The 20,506-nt window shown below is 44.9% G+C and overlaps 2 protein-coding genes across 2 annotated transcripts in view; both read left to right on the top strand.

Annotated features, from left to right (window-relative positions):
* Positions 1-20,506, top strand: part of LOC142879624 (NLR family CARD domain-containing protein 3-like) — a 185,109-nt gene that overhangs the window by 4,679 nt on the left and 159,924 nt on the right. The window lies entirely within an intron of this gene.
* The window catches only part of LOC142879620 (uncharacterized), a 156,086-nt gene that overhangs the window by 3,010 nt on the left and 132,570 nt on the right, over positions 1-20,506 (top strand). Inside the window, exon 5 of the mRNA XM_076013002.1 lies at positions 14,201-14,374. Within this exon, the coding sequence (XP_075869117.1) occupies positions 14,201-14,374 (174 nt within the window). The remainder of the gene's footprint in view (positions 1-14,200; positions 14,375-20,506) is intronic.

Raw genomic sequence — 20,506 nt, forward strand, 5'->3', positions numbered from 1 at the left:
CGGCTCCCGAAAGAACCGAAGAAATCACAGACCTACCCCCATCCAGTTGAGTAATATAATTTCCACATACCACGGTAAACATACAGAGGGGGTAAGACGACAAACGAAGCCCCTGCTTCTATATAACAATCGGCAAGAGAAAGGAAGTAGTTACAGCTAACTCCGTGAAGCCACGCGCTAACGAAGAAGCGAGGACGAGATGGCTAGCTTAGAAGTGTTACTAGAAGAACTGAGAGGTTTCCGTCAGGAAAACAACAAACAACTGAAGTCTATCAAGGAGGAAATTAATAAAACGAATGCAAGAATCAGCGAAGTGGAGGAGCGGGTGGAGAAAAATGAAGAGAGGACTCTAAACACGGAGGAAGTGTTAACCGGGCTGCTAAAGTTACACGTGAAGCTGGAAGAAAAGCTAACGGACCTAGACAGTCGATCTCGTCGGGAAAATGTCAGGATCTACGGTGTTCCGGAGGGGTCCGAGAAGGACTCGGAGTCGATGACTACATTTGTGGAGACCTTACTGAAAGAGGGGCTCGGTCTGGTCGAGAACGCGGCAGACGTGCGGATAGAAAGAGCACATCGGGCGCTGGGACCGCAACCCCCGAAGAATGTATCACCACGTTCAATACTTGTGAGGTTTTCGAGCTTCAAAATGAAAGAGTCTGTACTGCGCAAGGCTTGGCAACAAAAGGGACTCTTTTGGCGTGAAAAGCGAATAAATCTCGACCACGACTACCCACCAGTCATTCTCAGAAAACGACGAGAGTATACGGAGGTTCGTAGGGCTCTGAAGGAGAACGGGGTCTCGTTTCAGACCCTTTTTCCGGCGAGATTGCGAGTGAGATATGAAGAAGGGCCCAGAACCTACGACAACATAGAGGAGGCTACGGAGGACATGGTCAAAAGAGGTTACAAAGTGAAAGTCATCAGTTCACCTGATTCCCTGAAGGAGCAGATCGAGCGGCTGACCTGGACTAGGACAGGAGGGAGAAGAGAGAAAGGCGCCTCCAGCTCTTCAAGAGAAGTCAACTACAAAGAGAGGCTCCGGGCATTTAGGAGAACATCACCACCAGCTCCTTGAGAACTGAAGGATACCATGTTTTTCCTCTTGAGGTACACTTCTCAGATAGAAATTTCTACATAGGCTAAGTTAAAGATGATAGTTTCACAAAAAGGTTCGTCAGGGTCCATCCGGAACTGTGCTGCTGCCACCTGAAGGGCCCTCACCAATAGATTTGGGAGGACATTCCCTTCCGGGCTGTCACCAAGAAGCTCAACAGGGTCTAGGTTATGGACCCCTGTTTGGAAGCCGAGCTTGTTTTGTTTTGTTTTTTGTTTTTTTGTTTTTTCATTGTGCAGTGAGTATGTATGTTCTTGCTTTATCTGTTCATGTTCTTTTAGTTCTAGTGGGCTTGAGGGGGCTCTCCAATGTGATTGGTGAAATGGAAGACATCACTTAAATGGAAAGAAAACAACTGAAGGTGGTTTCATTCAATATAAATGGGATGCATAATCCGATAAAAAGATGGAAGATTTTATCTAAATTAAAGAAAGAAAAGGTCCAAATAGCTTTTCTGCAGGAAACCCACCTAGACGATTCCGAACATGCCAAGTTGAATAAGATGGGATATAAATATGTGTATTTTTCTTCCCATGCTTCGGGGAGGCGAAGAGGGGTGGCAACTTTAATATCAAGTACCCTGCACTATGAACATATTGCAGAACATAAAGACAAGGAAGGCAGATTTGTTTTGACTACAGGGAAAATTGATGGCGTCCTGATAACTCTTATTAATGTTTATGCTCCACCTGGTAGCAACTGGACCTTCTATAGACACATATTTGAAATGACAGTAACAAAAAGTCAAGGGGTATTGATATATGCCGGGGACTTTAATGTTAGATTAAACCCGAATTTGGATTCGTCTGATGGAAAATCTAATGCACAAACTATCAGTAAAAGAATCAGAAACATGTTAGAAGAAACTGGATTGGTGGATGTATGGAGAGTTAAAAATCCATGTCGTCGGGATTACACGCATTACTCCCCTCCATACAAAGTATACTCACGCATAGATTATTTTTTCATGCTCAAAGATGATATTCATAGGATAGAAAAATGTGAAATCGGCCAGAGCCCTAACTCGGACCACAGTCCAATTTATATGTCTTTTTTTCTGACTAAGAAAAACAGATTCACTCTCTGGAGGTTTAACACAAACTTGCTGAAAAATAAAATTATTAAAAATAATTTGAAAGATGAAATTAAAAGATACTTGGATGAAAACGACAATGAAGAGGTGGGGCCAATTATACTCTGGGACGCGTTAAAGTCGGTGATCAGGGGTAAAATAATAGCGATCTCCTCAAACGAAAAGAAAATGAGATTACAAAAACAATACAAACTGGAGGAGGAGTTAAGGAAACTCCAACAGGAGCATTCTAAAACCTTCCGGGAGGTAACAAATATTAAAATCAAGGAAGTGAAAAGAGAATTGGATGAGTTAAACACACTAGAGATACAAAAGAAACTTCTCCTTACAAGACAAAAATATTATGAAAGGGGGGAGAAATCACTCAAGCTCTTAGCATTTAAATTACGAAAACAACAGTCAGATAGAACTATTTATAAAATAGGAAACACAAATACAAATGGTGTTGAGACAGGACTGGGAAATATTCATAAATGTTTTAAAAACTTTTATCAGACCTTATATTCCCAACCCAAATTAAACAACGATCATCAGATAGACATCTTTCTTTCCCACCTGACTCTCCCTACAGTCACGAGTGAACAAAATAAAAAAATAATATCGGAGATAACCGACGAAGAACTACGAGCAGTTATTGGAAAGTTAAAAGGAGGAAAATCCCCAGGAATGGATGGTTTTACCTCCGAGTGGTATAAAGAAATGCAAGATCAGTTAATCCCTACTTTATTGAGAGCGTTTAACTGCGTTTTGAAAGAGAAAATAATCCCTCCTTCATGGAGAGACGCAATAATATCAGTAATTCCTAAGGAGGGGAAGGATAAATTGGATTGTGGTAACTACCGTCCAGTGAGTGTGTTAAATATTGATTATAAATTATTTACTGCCATATTTTCACAGAGGCTTGAAAAGATTTTACCCGACATAATACATAAGGACCAGACGGGTTTTATCAAACACAGAATGACTCAGGACAACATCAGAAAAACATTTCACATCTTGAATCACGTAGAACAAAACAAAATAGAAACTGCAATGCTGAGTTTGGACGCAGAAAAGGCATTTGACTCGGTCAGATGGTCATTTCTGTATAAAGTGTTGCATAAATTTGGATTCCACCAGTCCTTAATTGATGTATTGGCGGCATTGTACGAGAAACCATCAGCTAAGATAAAAATTAACGGAGATCTATCGGAATCATTTATTTTGGAAAGAGGTACGAGGCAGGGGTGTTGTATTTCACCTCTCCTCTTCGCCCTTTTTATAGAGCCTTTGAGCCAAAGGATAAGGCAGAGGCCTGACATAACAGGAGTTGCGATGGCCTCTGGTGAACAAAAGCTATCCCTGTTCGCTGATGATTTAATACTAACTATAACAAATCCAACTAAAACTATACCCATATTAATGGAGATGATTGCGGAATATGGTTCATTGTCGGGTTACAAGATTAAGATCAACAAGACTCAGGTTTTAACACTGAATTATGTCCCTCCAAACAAAATTAAGAGTTTGTATAGATGGAATTGGGAGGCGGATTCCATAAAATATTTGGGGGTTTTTCTAACAAAAGAATTTTCCAGGACTTTCGATGCCAACTATGACCCCCTAACATCAAGACTAAAAATAGACATACAGAGATGGAATGTGATCCCTTTTTTCAATTTACACTCCAGAGTTGAGTCAGTCCACGCTTGTTATATCTATTTCAGTGCTTACCTATCTTGATTCCAGAGAAACAATTTACAGAGTGGGACAGATTAATATCACAATATATCTGGCAAGGGAAAAAGGCCAGAATAAGGTACAGAACACTGCAGTTGAAGAAAGAGAAAGGGGGGTTGGGTCTTCCCAACCTACAGGAATATTATCTTGCAGCTCAACTGAAACCATTAATCTATCTATGCTGTCCACAATACAATGCAGGATGGAAAGACATAGAGAGTTCCTCAGTGGAAGGTGTACCTCTCTTATTGATGTTGATGGACAAAGAACTACAAGATGATTTGATGATACTGCATGACTCGATGTTATACACAATGCTAAACTCTTGGAGAAGAATAGTGAAAATTTGCCATTTAGGTAACCAGATCAAAATGTTCAAGTGGTGCGCTTTTGACTCGGCTTTTAAACCAAACAAGAATGACGGGAGATTCTTTTTTTTTTTTTTTTTTTTTTTTTTTTTTTTTTTTTTTTTTTTCCCTTGTCCGGTCCGGCCATAATGACAAGCAGAAGTGTCTCTGAATGTCTATGATGGCTGACAGATTTTATTCTCAGAGGTAGATCTTGAGAGTGTGAGCCACGTGGGTGGTTTCAGGAGCTACCTCTTTAGTGGTTTTATTATAATGTTCTTGGTGACATTCTGGCCATGACCGGACTGAGGGGGATAGATAGGGAGGTGAGTAGAGGGGAAATGAGTGTGTGGGGGGGGGGGGGGAGGGGGGATGATGAGATGATGAGGGGATAGAGAGAGAGGAGTAGAGGAGGCAACTGGCAACAATATACAATTGTGTTAAGAGAGAACAAAACAGATCGTAAATATGCATAGCTAATTGTCAGATAGTACATATATACCCATACAAACATACATGCGAGTTCATTCAGTGATGTTAATAATAATAGCGATGATAATAATAGCAACGTTAATAGTAATAATAATAATAATAATAGTAATAATAATAATAATAATAATAATGTTGATAGTAATAATAACGATGATAATAATCTACTCATGGATCAATAAGACAATAAGCTATGCAATAGTGTACAACAGTGTACCCGCGCTTGTGAATATTTGTGTGTGTGTGCGTGTGTGCGGGTGTATGTGTATATTTGCATGTGTGTATACTTGTGTGTATGTGCATGTTTGCATCTGTGTATACGTGTGTGTGTGTGTGTGTGTGTGTGTGTGTGTGTATGGATGTGGTGGTGTGTGTATGGATGTGGTGGTGTGTGTACCTGAATGTAGGGGTGGGTGTGTTTAAGTACGTCACTGGAAGTAGGCTGCCAATTAGTGCGGTCTCCGAGGCCGCAACCGCCCCACGCCAGCGACGAGCCGGGGGGGGGGGCCCCGGACACGACATACCCACCGCAAAGCCGGCCAGGAAGAGGCCCGGAGCAGCAGGCCCCCCGGCCGGAGGGCACCCGCCCCACGAGGAGCCAGGGCAGGATGACAGGGAGGCAGATACCCCAAGGAGAAGGGACACCACCCAGGGCGGACAGGCAGCAGAGCCCGGCCCCCGGACGGGGGCCCCCCAGGGCAAGCGAGACCAGACCCATCCCCATGACAGGACCCAGCCCCTTCACCCACCGGGAGGATCGGTACCCAGGGCGGGCCCGGGCACCCAGAGGCCCCCCCCCTACGGACCCAGTATGGCACATCAACCGGCCCCCTCCACCCCCCACACCCCCCAGCCACCCCCACCGCCCCGGGACCCCCCGGCACCAGGGGACAGCCCCCCCCCGGCCCCCGGGGCCACAGCCGTACCCCCGCCCCCAACGCCGGCAAAGCGGGCCCCCGAGCGAGAGTCCCCCCTGGTTCCCCCTGTGTCCTGTAAAAGAAGAAGATAAATAATTAAAAAAAAAAAGATAAAATTAAATATTCAATCCGTGGGCCCCCGCCCACCATTGTCAGACCCCCGTGTCTCAGGTCGTCGCCGCCCACCCGCCCCCGAGCGGCGCAAGGGGACCACCCGGGCAGCGGCCCAGTCCCGGGATTGGGGGAAGGGGGACCCCGCCACAAGTGGCAAGGTCCCCATAAGCCCAGCCGGTCTCGCACCTCGGGGGCACCGGACTGCACAGGGCCCATCCAGGGTGGGAAAGATGTCGGGTCCGGCCCCCACTAGCAGGCCGACCCCACTGTGTGTAGGAGTGTCAGTGTGTGTATATGTGCACTTGCTGGTGTGTTGGACTATAGTGCGTTTAAAATGGAGGGGTGGTAAGGCCCTGGGGCAACCACACTGCTGCTGAGCAGGGCGGCGGCCGCAGTGCACGAACCCCCCCCCCAGGCCCTAAGTGTCTATAATGTTATTAAAATTGGAGAGGGTCTCGGATGGAGCGGTGGCCGACCCTCATCCAAAGCCCTAGTGATAATGTCAGTGGGTCGTTGGCTGCGTGGGAGCCAGGTCCTTGCCAACGAGGGTGCAGTCGGTGCCCCATGCAAGGGCGAGGAGACCGCACCGGGGGGAGGCCCACCAGGGACCCGGTCGCTGCCCATATCGAGTCCCCCGCGGTGCCCGGCCAGAAGGCCGGGCAGCGACCACCCAAGACACAAATCCCCAAAACAGAAGGAAAAATAAATATATAAATAAATAAATAAATAAATAAAAATAAAAATAAAAATAAAATAAAATAAAATAAAATAAAATAAAAAAATAAATACACCCATTATGTGACCAGGGGGGACTCCCGGTTAGGACGCCCCCTCAGCGACATCGGGGCCGGGGACACCACAGGGATCCAGGAGCCAAAGGGGGGCCACCCCCCACCGCCCGAGGGCCCCGGGGCAGCGGCAGCGACCAGGGAGACGGAGGGCGAAGGTGGGGCAGAAGGCGCCACCCGGGCACACAGGAGCGGTAGCCGCCGGCCGCGCAGCCCCACCCCAGGCATGTGACCCCACCGTGTACGATCCAGCGCCAGTTCCCAGACACAGGGACGGATCAGTCCCCCCACCAACAGGAGGGCCCCCGGCCCAGAGCCAGGGACCGCCGCCCACCCACCCCAGCCGCCGCCCCCCACCCCGTGGCACCCCCCCCCAACCACCAGGCCCAGCCCCCCGCGTGGAAGACATCCCCCGCCGGGGCGCCCAACCCCCGACCCCCCACCAACCCGCAAGGCAGCCGAGCACCCCACGCCCAGCACCCCCCCCCCAGACCGCACCCAGCCCGCGGCAGCACGACCACGGCCGCCCACATCAACCAGCAGCCTCAGCTATTGATTGTTTATTGCTTAGTTATAGGATGAAGCAGACATTCCTACCAAGGAGGTGTGGTCTAACAGTAAGTTCCTATATTGTGCAATGTGCAGGTGTTGCTTTGTTTTCCAGTTTATGAGGATTGTTTTCTTAGCGATAGATAAGGAGGTGATCAGCATGCGAGATTCTGCCTTATCTGAGGTGATATCACTAAGGTCTCCTAAGAGACAAAAAGAAGGAGTGGCTGTGATGGTGTAACCGACCTGTGCTGATAGATCATTGCATACTATGTGCCAGAATTTATTTACTGGTGGGCAATGCCATACAGCGTGTAAGTAATTATCTGGAACATTAACTGTGCAGTGTGAGCAGGTTTGAGTGGTGGTCATGCCCATCTGAAACATCCGCTGTCCAGTGTAGTGGATCCTGTGGAGTATTTTAAAATGTATTAATTGTAGATTAGGTTGTTTTATCAGTGAAAAGGTGTTCAGGCAGATTGTTCTCCAGAAATTAGAGTGGGGCTGGAGAGACAGGTCTCTTTCCCACTTAGCAATGGGGATAGAAATAGTGCGATCTGTGTTTGTAAGGATTTTATATATCTTGGAAAGTAGTTTAGGAGGTGAGAAATTAAGGACCGACTGTACAGCCGGAGAGACCTCCATGTCTCTCAAACTTGTGTGTTCAAGTTTGAGTTTATTCTTAATTATGGACTTAATTTGCATGTATTCTAAGTAACAACTACTGTTAATTCCAAACTGTGTCACAAGCTCTTGAAATGGTCTAAAATTATTATTCTCTCTTATGTGTTTTACGTGAGTTATACCTTTATCTGCCCAATGTGTGAAGTTAAGTGCTTTTTTATTTTGTAGTAAATCAGGATTGTTCCAGATGGGCATACGACCGCACGGGAGAAGGGAAGAACCTGTGATTTTCAGAAATTCCATCCAAGCCGTCAGAGAGTGACTTATATTAACGCTTTTCATGCAGCTGTGGTGTTTTGGTGTGCTGATAAATGGCAAGTCTGCTAACTGAATATCACCACAATAGGCTTGTTCTATGACATGCCAGGATACATCATGTGGGCTAGGGTTGAACCACTTATGAATATACTTTATTCTGTTGGCAATATAGTAGTAATAAAAGTTTGGCAATTCTAGTCCCCCAGCATCTTTCGCTTTTTGAAGCGTCTTCAGACTGATACGGGGTGGTTTGTTTTTCCATAGAAATATTGTGACGTTTGAGTTCAGGGTTTTAAACCACTGAGCAGGAGGTTGATAGGGAATCATTGAGAAAAGGTAGTTTAGTTTAGGTAAAACCATCATTTTTACTGTTGCAACTTTCTCTAAAAGAGATATGGGTAAGTTTCTCCATCGAATTAGATCATTTTCTATTTTCTTTAATAGCGGGATGAAATTGAGTTGTATTAAGTCTGATAGGTTGGGAGAGAAATTGATACCTAAGTATCGTATGTTACCGGCTTGCAATGGTGCTAGAGTGGTTCGTTTAAATTTACAATTAAGCGGTAGCACCGTGGATTTTGCCCAATTTATTGAATAGTCTGAAATACAAGAGAAATTGTCAATAAGGCTGATAACTTCAGTAAGTGAGGATTGTGTATTTTGAAGAAATAACAATACGTCATCGGCATATAAGCTTATTTTATGGTCAGATGTTGAAGTTTGGACTCCTTTGATATTATCATTTTGCCGAATTGCAGCTGCCAGAGGTTCTATGAACATTGCAAATAGTGAAGGGGAGAGAGGGCAGCCCTGTCTGGTTCCTCGTTGCAGATTAAACCTTTGAGAGGTCTGGCTGTTCGTTCTGACTGAGGCGCACGGAGAGCTGTATAATGTTCGTATCCAGGATATAAATGAATTCCCGAAACCAAATTTTTGTAGTGTTGAGAATAAGAAACTCCAATTGACCCTGTCAAATGCTTTTTCTGCATCTAGCGAAACAATTGTTGTTTGTAGATTGTTGGCGTTAGTATAATCTATCAGATTGATAAATCTACGTACGTTGGAGGTTGAATCTCTACCTTTAATAAACCCTGTTTGGTCAGGATGGATTATATATGGAGTAATTTTTTCTAGTCGTCTAGCTATTGCTTTACAAATAATTTTAAGATCGGTATTGATTAATGATATTGGTCGGTAGCTAGTCGGAAGCGATGGGTCTTTGTCCGGTTTGAGTATGAGGCTAATGTTAGCAGAATTCATGTTTGATGGGAGAAGTCCAGTATTTAGGATCTCTCTAGCCATTCTATTATAGGTCGGACCAATAGTAGGCCAAAGTGCCTTATAAAATTCTACTGGGAAGCCATCAGGTCCTGGGGCTTTATTTACTGGCATTTGTGCCAAGGCTTCTTCAAATTCCTCCTGAGTGAGATCTGCGTCCATTGTAGTAGCCTGTTCCTGATTTAATTTAGGGAGCACAATACTATTCAGGAAGTTATCTATTGAGGCTTCTGAAGGATTATTATCGGAGGAATATAATTTTTTGTAGAAATCTCTGAAGCATTGGTTAATTTCTTCTGGGTTATGGGTTAGTTTGCCATCCAGGTTTTTGATGGAGGAGATTGTTGCTTTTTCTCTGTTTGACTTTAGCTGGCTCGCTAAGAATTTGCTAGAGTTATTATTGCATTCAAAGTTTTCAAGGCGTAATCTTTGCATTTGGAACTTGGTTTTTTTATCTGTCAGTTTGGCTAATTCTGTTTTTAGTTTGCATAGCTCTTTCCATACGTCTTCTTCCTGTTGGATGGCATATGAAGATTCTAATGTTTTAATATTATTAACTAATTCAGACTCCAGAGCTAATTCTTTTTTTTTTTTGTGGCATGAATAAGATATTATTTTGCCCCGCATTACTGCTTTAGCTGTTTCCCATAGAACATGTACAGGAGTTTCATGCAAGTCGTTAATTTGTAGGAATATTGTCCACTCCTTATTAAAGTATTTTATAAAATCTGAGTCTATGAGTAATGACGTGTTCAGCCTCCAATTCCAGATCGGTGCTCTAGGTGCCTTTGTAGAGACGGAGATAGAGGCAGGTGCATGATCACTAATAGTGATGGAGTGGATCCGGGCTTCCCGGATATCTGCCAAGAGTGAGTTGCTGGTGATAAAGTAGTCCAAGCGTGAGTATGAGTGGTGAACAGAAGAGAAAAAGGTGTACTCTCTGTGAGTTGGGTGGTTTGAACGCCAAGGGTCTGATAAACCAAAATCACTCATATACTGTTTTAATGTGTCTGCAGCTAATGAGTGTCGTTGGCTAGCTGAGGTGTTGGATCTATCAATATCAGAGTTTAACACTAGGTTGAAGTCACCCCCTACTATGAGTGTTGTGTTTACATGTGCAGAGAGTGATAAGAAAAAGGCATGGTAGAAAGAGGGATCATCCACATTTGGGCCATAAATACTAGCAATACAGTAATCTTTATTGTCAATGTTAGTGTTGATTATTATATATCTTCCATTAGGGTCAGATATTGTACTATTTATAATGAAATTAAGTCTCTTATTGATCAAGATAGCCACACCTCTCTGCTTCGAGTTGTAACTCGCCGAGTAGATGTTTGGAAAAAGGGTCGATTTTAGATTATGTGCTGTAGTGTTTGTTAAGTGAGTTTCCTGTAGTAGGGCAATGTCGGCTTCAAGAAAATTCAAATGGTTGAGAATTTTAAATTTTTTGTCCCTGGTACCTATACCCCGCACATTCCAAGTGACGAACTTAAGGGAGGTCATGTTTACTATATAGACCTAGAGTGGTGTATGTGTTAGTGTGTGTGTTACGTGTGTGTGTGCGTGCGTGCGTGCGCGCGTACAACTGCCAATGTAAACAAACATCGTTGCAATCTGTCACGATGAACATTGTTACCAGAGAGAAAAGAAGTGAGGAAGAGACATTAGTGCAGTTTGAGGGGAGGGATATTGAGGGGGGAGAGTCAGTTTGAAGCTGAAAAGTCATACTTTGACTGAAATGGCGCTTACGTGATTATCATTGACAACAATATTGGCATAAGCTGCGTTAATACGATATTACCTGTTGTCTTGAAGCCTGTGGAGAGAACGGTTAGTACAACCACGGAGTTGACTTGCTATCGCGGTAGAGCTGACCGTTGACAAACAGTTTGTCTACCGCGACAACCGCTTTAGAGCCTTCAGCGAGGAACCTTTTCCGGATCGGGAAGAGGACTCTTCGTCGATCCAGAATCTCCTTTGGAAATTGATCGTTCACTCCAAAATCGGTTCCGCGAAGTTCCCGTCCTCGGCTCTTTACCAGCATTTTTTGCTTGAAATGTTCAAATTTTACCACGATGGGTCTCGGCCGGCGGCTGTCAGGTTTCTTCCCTCCAAGACGATGTACCCGGTGGAAGGTGATGTTCTTGACGGTCTCCGTAGGAAGCTTCAGATGCTTCGTTAAGAAGTCCGCTACCGTCTTCTCCGGGTCTTCTTCCGCCTTTTCGGGGATCCCTGAGAACACCAGGTTGTCTCTCATGCTGCGCGCCTGGAGGTCTAGGACTGTTTCTTTTAAGTATTTATTGTCTTTAGAGAGTTGGCTCATTCCCTCAGTGAGAGATTTAACCGACCCTCGCAGCTCCTTGTTTTCTGCGGCTAGTGAGACAACCTGTTGCTGGCTGAATTCCAGCGACTCGCGCATCGCCTGGAATTCCTTGTGGAGTGTTTCCATTAAGTTTAACCTGGCATCAACGCTGGAGAGCCTTTGTTCGATCGACAATAATATGTCAATCGAGGAATTGCCGGGTGGTGAAATTGTTCCGGGGGAGTCTTCGGGACGGCTTCGCTTGGAAGACGGCGTTGACGTTGGCGTTGGCGTCTTGCCCGTCTTCCCCATAACTCTTCGGTCGAAGATGTCGTCCAGATATTTTTCCAGATCGGCTAAGCTCTCCTCGTCCTCCAGGCTTCTTATCTCTTATAGTTTTTAATCTATTTTATAAATATATGTAATTCGGCAAAATAGTCAGGTAAAGTTTGTTTACTACTGACAGGGTGTCGCCATTTTGGATTGCGCCGACGGTCCGAGAATCTCACAGCATCACGCGAGACCTGCACTGCAGATTAATATCACAATATATCTGGCAAGGGAAAAAGGCCAGAATAAGGTACAGAACACTGCAGTTGAAGAAAGAGAAAGGGGGGTTGGGTCTTCCCAACCTACAGGAATATTATCTTGCAGCTCAACTGAAACCATTAATCTATCTATGCTGTCCACAATACAATGCAGGATGGAAAGACATAGAGAGTTCCTCAGTGGAAGGTGTACCTCTCTTATTGATGTTGATGGACAAAGAACTACAAGATGATTTGATGATACTGCATGACTCGATGTTATACACAATGCTAAACTCTTGGAGAAGAATAGTGAAAATTTGCCATTTAGGTAACCAGATCAAAATGTTCAAGTGGTGCGCTTTTGACTCGGCTTTTAAACCAAACAAGAATGACGGGAGATTCAAGGGATGGATCTCAAAAGGATTAACCACCTATTATACATTTATCAAGAGGGGGGTGTTTCAGAGTTTTGAAGAACTTCAAAGGTCAAATGGGTTGGAGAAGGATGACTTCTTCAGATATCTGCAGGTTAGGTCTTACTATAATCATAATCTAGAAGAAACTTGGGAAACAGCTGGACCAGGATTCTTAGAAGTGCTTTTGTCATTGTTGAAATCAGGTTCCTGTACTAAAGTTGTCTCCAAGTTATACAATGGTATTCAGCTGTTCAAACAAGTTGACACAGACTACATAAGGAATAAATGGCAAAAAGAAGGAAATTTAATTATTTCAGTTGAAAGCTGGGAAAAGATTCACAAATTTCAATGGACGACCTCAAGCTCCAATTCATGGAGGGAATTCTGTTGGAAGAACATTGTTCGGTTTTTTGTAACCCCTGCCCAGAAAAAACATCACAGCAACAGTGCTACCTGCTGGAGACAATGTAAGACAGACAAGGCAAATCATTACCATATCTTCTGGGGTTGTCCGGTGATCAAACCATTCTGGGATCAACTGTGCATGCACTTAAATAACATTTTTGTTGAGAAAATTCCTTGTAAATGTGAAGTCCTGTACTTAGGAGACATCTCATGGGATAACTGGAATTTGTCAGATAAAAAAACTCATGGCAATGCTTCTGGCAGCAAGCAAAAAAACTATCACGAGAAAATGGTTGAGGACTGAAGCACCTACAATTGATGAATGGATTGATATTGTTCAGAATATTTACATTCTAGAGAAATTGTCATTCTGTCTTAAAGGTCAAAGAGACTCCTTTTTCAGGATATGGACAAAATGGACGGAATATATAAAAGCTGTAATTTCTGTAAACTGAATTTGACTGCTCTGTAAAATCATTGTCATGATACACACTGCTAGACTGGTTCATGAGATGATACACATTTTACTGTGTTTTTTTTTTTGTTTGTTTTTTTTTTTCTTTCTTTTTTATGTTAAAAGGAATGGAGTATTATTAGCAATTATATTTTCATATCCACACTTGATGTGGACTTTATATTGTACGCAAGAGAAATGTCTGTACACTTGCTTCTCCAAATAAACAATAAATTACAAAAAAAAAGAAAGTTCGAGAGTCTGAATCCCCGTCCCAGGCGCAAATCCTCATGGAGGCTTATGAGGAGGTCAAAGATGGCCAATCCGTTAATCCCAGCTCCATAACCGGGGTCTATGGAAGGAAGCCGCGTGCATGGCGCGCTGATCCAGGATAGCTTTCACCTGGCTTGATGAATCCGTGTCTTCTCATCCTGGATGGCTTTTAGTGCAACCCATGAAGCCTGGACACACGTGTTGTGGATTGGTTGAACGCTGAAGGCTTAGTGACTCATCTTGGATGACGCAATCCTACTTTGGTGCAAGGGGGCCCAGACAGCAACATCATCAAGAGCCAGTAATGGACTCCACAGTGCAGCACTCGTTCGCTCACCCTCCCTCTCCCATTTTATTCTGTAGAGTCAGATTCTGAAGTCGATTTCACTTTGATTTTCAGAGTGATGACACCCTGGAAAAACTCTCCATCATTATAAACTCTCCATCATTTATTCTACATTCAGGCTGGAGAGGTGCAGGTTGTCAGAGCTCAGCTGTGATTGGCTGCTCTCAGCTCTGAAGTCCAACCCCTCCCACCTCAGACACCTGGACCTGAGTGACAACCAGCTGCAGGATTCAGGAGTGAAGGAGCTGAGTGGTTTTCTGCAGAGTCCAGACTGTAAACTGGAGACTCTGAGGTCAGTTCACCCTCTTCACTTTACAACTTCTATCACTCTTGTTATTGTTGTCATGATTTTCACTTCACTGCTGTTGGAAATTCAATTTCCAGTCACTGGTTTGTGTTTGAAATGAGTGAAACTGGGTTTGAAGGTCCAGTATGTAAAATCCTGCCATCTAGTGCCATCAGATTGCAGTGCTTACTTGCTGACGCTCCCTCTCCCCTTCTTGCCAGTGAACTACGGTAGCCTTCCAGCATCATAAAGGATGTGGTTGACAGCAAAGGTGTCTAGTTCTCTGTATAATGATAAAGTTCCATCAACACAAATATTACAACCATCGCTAGCATTAGCCACCTGTATGAGCACTTAGATACTGTAGATAGATCCAGCTGGACTCAGCAGAAGGTCAAGGGTCAATGCAGGTTCTATCATCTCAGTCAGTTCAGTATTGATGAGCAAGATGCAGAAAAGATTCCACTGCATTTCAGTCACTTAATAACCATTTGTTCTCAGCACTTGCTTTATTAGAGGATTCCAGCCTCCAACCATCAATATGAAACTGTTTCTCAAACTCATCTTCCCAACCAGCCGCCTACAAACATGGCGGTGCAAGATGGCCACGACCTTTGACCTTCTGTCTGTTTCTAGAAAGAAGCATTCTAATGGCAGGAAAAGCAGAGGACTTTTATTTTCTACTAATCAAAGACTTCAAACTATATTGACGGTTGTATATGAAGCTTTCAGCAATAAATCTGCACTGATTTTACACACTGAACCTTTGAGGCAAAATGAATCAATGAATTCCAACATTGTTAACAGCTGATCAGTGGTCACATGACTAAACAGGTTGATATAAAATATTTTATTGTGGTGATTCATTATTTCAGTATTATTGTTGTGCTTCTGATTGGTTTAATGGACATTACAGTGTTATAGACATTCATATTTTTAATTTCATATAGTGATGAAAACTCCACTCACTCCATCATTTATTCTCTATTCAGGTTGGAGTTGTGCAGTTTGTCAGAGCTCAGCTGTGATTGGCTGCTCTCAGCTCTGAAGTCCAACCCCTCCCACCTCAGACTCCTGGACCTGAGTTGGAACCAGCTGCAGGATTCAGGAGTGAAGGTGCTGCGTGGTTTTCTGCAGAGTCCAGACTGTAAACTGGAGGTTCTGAGGTCAGTACTGGTTTGGAACCAGTGGATGATGGTTTCAGCACCAAACACACTTCATCACACATGTTGAATAAACATTGAACTGAAGGTTGATTCATATCAAAATGACATCCAGAAATATGAAAACTTCATTCTGTTCATCAGTGGTCATGTGACCAAACATCATTTCAACACACATTAGTTTTGGACTGAGGATTTAATTTCAAGGTGACATTTTCTGTAGTGTCAGATTCTGAAGTCGACATTTCACTTTGATTTTCAGAGTGATGACACCCTGGAAAAACTCTCCATCATTATAAACTCTCCATCATTTATTCTCTATTCAGGTTGATTGACTGCAGTTTGTCAGAGGTCAGTTGTGATTGGCTGCTCTCTGCTCTGAAGTCCAACCCCTCCCACCTCAGACACCTGGACCTGAGGTTGAACAACCTGAAGGCTTCATCAGTGAAGCCCCTGATGGATCTTGTCCACAGCAGAGACCATCAACTGGAGAGTGTGAGGTCAGTACTGGTTTGGAAGCAGTGGATGATGGTTCCAGCACCAAAGCCAGTTGATCCCACAGCAGAGGTCCAGTGTTCCCAGTCACAGTGTGAGAGGAGGATGGTGTCGTCCAGCTGCTCCTCATTCATCCAACATCTGCTGCCAAACTGCTTCTTCTCTCAGTTCACCACTCAATTATTGATCAGTTCATCTTCATCAGGCCTCAGTATCAGTCCAACACTCCATGGTCACATGACCTTCATATGTTCCACACTTGACATGTGACTGAAAGTCTGCTTCTTCTCACCAGTCACTCCATCATCTCCATCAACAGTCAACGTCTGTGTGATGAAGCGTTCAAGGACTGTGAGTCCTGACTCCTGCTGTCTCTTCTTCTCTCTGCAGGTGGGAGAGGTATTGAGGGAGGATGAGGAGGAGAGTGAAGAGGAGCGCTCCATCTAGTGGTGGCTGACAGAACTGCGTGTCACGATCTTTGACCCCAGTGGAGCCTGGTGGCTGGCGGACTGCTTCTCCCTACAAGCTGCTGTGGTTACTGGGAGAGACGTCCCAGAAGCCACTGGTGGAGCTGAATCCTCAGTGGAAGAAGCAGGACTTGGAGCAGCTGCTCAGTGAAGGCAGCAGCAACACAACCACTGCTTCTGCTCTCATCATCCACGGCTGGAACATCTCAGCATGAAGGTTCCACACATCAACAACACACTGCTCTGCTCTCACTTCAGACTTCTATAACATCTTCATTTTGGAGGTGAAAAATACTTTTCAAGAGACTTTATTTCTGCTGCAGGTGGGAGAGGTATTGAGGGAGGATGAGGAGGAGAGTGAAGAGGAGAGCTCCATCTAGTGGTGGCTGACAGAACTGCGTGTCACGACCTTTGACCCCAGTGGAGCCTGGTGGCTGGCGGACTACTTCTCCCTACACGTTGCTGTGGTTACTGGGAGAGACGTCCCAGAAGCCACTGGTGGACCTTGCAGTGCCACATATGGACTCTTGGATTGTTCTTGGCCTTCCAGTGAAGCACTGCGTGAGCACTGGAGGTCAACCATGACTGATAGAGGTCAAAGGTCAGAGGTTTGACCAATTACAAAGACCATAATTAATTAGATTATTTTCTTTAATGGAGTCCCAGCACTAATAAATATATATTTGTATGCGTACCCATATAAGTCCATCAATGTTTAATGCACCTTTTTTCTTGAGCAGTATCTTTAAATCTCCACCTGCTTGTGTTTGCATGTTTAGGTAGATTAATGTGTATGTAGATCTATGTTAGTAGCTTCAATGTGCTGTGAAATGTGGCATCTTCACCAACACTTGTATCATTTGACTCAGGTGTCTCAGTGTTTGCAGAGTCATTGCAATAAAGCGCTCAACACCCTGGTGGTTCTGGATTGTTCTCGGGGGTTCTAAGAGCTAAACACCCTGGTGGTTCTGGATTGTTCTAGGGGGTTCTAAGAGCTAAACACCCTGGTGGTTCTGGGTGGTTCTGGATGGTTCTAGGGTGTTCTAAGAGCTAAACACCCTGGTGGTTCTGGATGGTTGTAGGAGGTTCTAGGAGGTTCTAAGAGCTAAACACCCTGGTGGTTCTGGGTGGTTCTAGTACAGACATGGGCAAACCCCGTCCTAATAGAGTTGCCGTATGTGACGTCATTGGCAGTCGCCTCTGTCCGGTGGGCGACTGCCAATGACATCACATACGGCAACTCTATTAGGCCAAACTACATCGGTTGATTAAGGTTATCTTTTTTTTTTCTGTCAATCCCTGGTGTATTTACGGTACTTTGTTTGTATTAATGTTGTATACACAAAATTCTCTCTCTCTCTCTCTCTCTCTCTCTATGTATTGTTGGATCAGATTTCCTTGTGCCGTGCTGCTGATCCGCGTGTTGGTTGAATGAAGAGTCACAGGAGAAGAATGCCAATTTAAATATGTCTTTAGTAAAGAAATCAATTGAGGGTACAACTATACAGAGCTCTGGGCCCAGTTCAGAACCCTAGCAACACCAAAGTATTGTCAGGGCATGAAGTCTGACTGCTCTCTGTCCCTTGACCCAGTCCTTTTATACAGAAAGAAAACATGCAAACACTCCCAGGTGTTGTCCTCTTCTGACTGGCTGCCCGGTCTCCAGACCCAAGCCTCATTGGATGTTGGGGCAGCCTTTGATCCAAGTCTCTGATTACTGAGTGCAACAGGAAACAAGTCCTTATTTGGCAGGGAGCCAAATGATCCATCATTGGTTCCAGCGTGACCTGTTGAAATAATACAGTGCACAACATGCCTGAGGTCACAGGCTCCTCCCCCCCGTGCCTCCGATGGATCATGAATTCTCCCCCCTGTAAATGACCGGGTTATAAAGTCTTATGGTGGTCGCAAAGTCAGTTAGCTCTCTGTCCATCCTCTGGTCCCCCATGGTCACCCTCTGCTCCCCCAGGGTGATCCGGTCCCCCAGGGTCACCCTCTGGTCACCCACTGGTCCCCCAGGGTCACCCTCTGGTCTCCAGGGTCACCCTCTGCTCCCCCAGGGTCACCAGTTAGTGAGGGATGTTCTTCCCTTTGTTTCTTCTTGAGCTCTTTGTGTGACTCCTGCAACAATGCCTTTTCTCTATGAGTAGGTCAGCCAAATGATTAAACAGCTTTATATTAATAATCATGTTATTATAAACAAACATCTAAACTAATTATATTATTCAACACTAACATCTAAACTAAATATATGATTCCAACAGTATAGATATACATACAAGGTAAATCAAAATACAGTGACGAATGTATGTATTCAACACACACTATCTATCACCGGCGAAATAGCGTTTTGACCGCCATCTATCCATATATCACGTTCGACCGCGATGTAGAGGTCTGCCCCAATGGAGTTGCCCCCCCCCCGTCAACATAACTTCGGTGGCCCGCCGACTCGATGCAGGTCTGTCATGTCACCCCTGTTCTAGTAGCTCAACACCCTGGTGGGGCTTCACAGACACTGACTTGGTTCCATTGACATTACAGCAACACGTTTTCTCCATGATATCCCAGGATACATTGTCTCCTCCTATGAGGTGGCTCACCAAAACACTGCATCCATCTGCTGCTGCTCCGCTACCCCCCACCCCCTCTGTCTAGTAAAGCCTTCTCGTGTGTCACAGTTCCACTCATAGCAAGGCTCCATCAGGGTTAGGTAAAAACAAACCCAGTGTTTGAACAAACTGAGTGGAGCTCAGCAGTGACAAGGTCACTACTGTCCTTTGTCAAGGCCAACGTTGAGCCTCCTACTCCCCCTACAGCCACAAGGATCCAGGACTTCCTCTGGAAACACACCAGGACAAACAGCCCACATCAGAAAAACACATTTCAGTCCATAAAATGTGTGTATTTATTGATCTATTTGTAGTAGTCGATAATAGTTGATACAACTCACTGCTGACAAGGTTTACACAACACAACAAACCGTTGAGTTCAAAACCCAAAGAATAATTGTGTACTTTTCACACACATCCCCGCGCCATGTTCACTGGTCAGTGAACGGGTCACGTGACCCCGTACGTCACCAGCAATCCATGGCTGTGTCTCAGTTCAGGCGCTGCATCCTTGGAAGGCTGCAATTTGAAAGGAAGTTGCGTCACCGCACTGCGCTGAAGGCTCCTCCCAATTCCCAATAGTCAGAACGACGCTCCAAATGCTCCCTACTGTTAGCACCAAGGCTAAACCACTACTATCCTTCACCTCCTTCTGTATCCCAGGATGCTTTGCGTGCTGCTGCTGCAAAGCATCCTGGGATCCTGGGAAGTCAGCTGAAATTAGCGCCATTAGCGCAAAGACACCGCGTATAAATTTAAGTATTGAAATTTCACATCAAATCTTCAGTTTTTAACGCAGGGTTTTTACTGATTTGAACATCCAACCAACCAATGGTGAGCTTGATGCTATGAAAACCACACTCACGCAACCAGGAAGTACGCCCAAGGCTAGACCGTCCCGTGAGGTTATCGGGGAGGCGGGGTTTGGGTCGGTCCTTCTGGGCCGGGTCCTTGGGAGGACGCTTCCTTCAGACGGAGGACGCTTCATTCAGACGGAGGACGCATCCTTCGGACGGAGGACGCTTCCTTCGGACGGAGGACGCTTCCTTCAGACAATGGAGGCTTCCTTCCAAGGATGCAGACCCTGGATTGAGACTTAGTCCATGAACTGCTAGTATGTTTTTCTAGATATACAGTGCTTACTGTCTAGGTGGGAACAACTGGCTGTGTGTGTGTGTGTGTGTGTGTGTGTGTGTGTGTGTGTGTGTGTGTGTGTGTGTGTGTGTGAGACGGGCACTAGTAGACAGAGTGTGCGGTCCTCTGGGACGTGGTCCTGCTGCTCTGGCTGCTGAGGCTCATGTGCTTGTGGAGGCACGGCAGCTTCCTGGCCAGCAGCTTTCTCAAGTGGCTCTGGAACTTCTTGCCCACAAACGTGTAAAACATGGGACTGACGCAACAGTA

This window comes from Nelusetta ayraudi, unplaced genomic scaffold (assembly GCF_046127955.1).
Source record: "Nelusetta ayraudi isolate G7.1 ecotype Tasmania unplaced genomic scaffold, CSIRO-AGI_Nayr_v1 ptg000137l, whole genome shotgun sequence".
Taxonomy (NCBI): domain Eukaryota; kingdom Metazoa; phylum Chordata; class Actinopteri; order Tetraodontiformes; family Monacanthidae; genus Nelusetta; species Nelusetta ayraudi.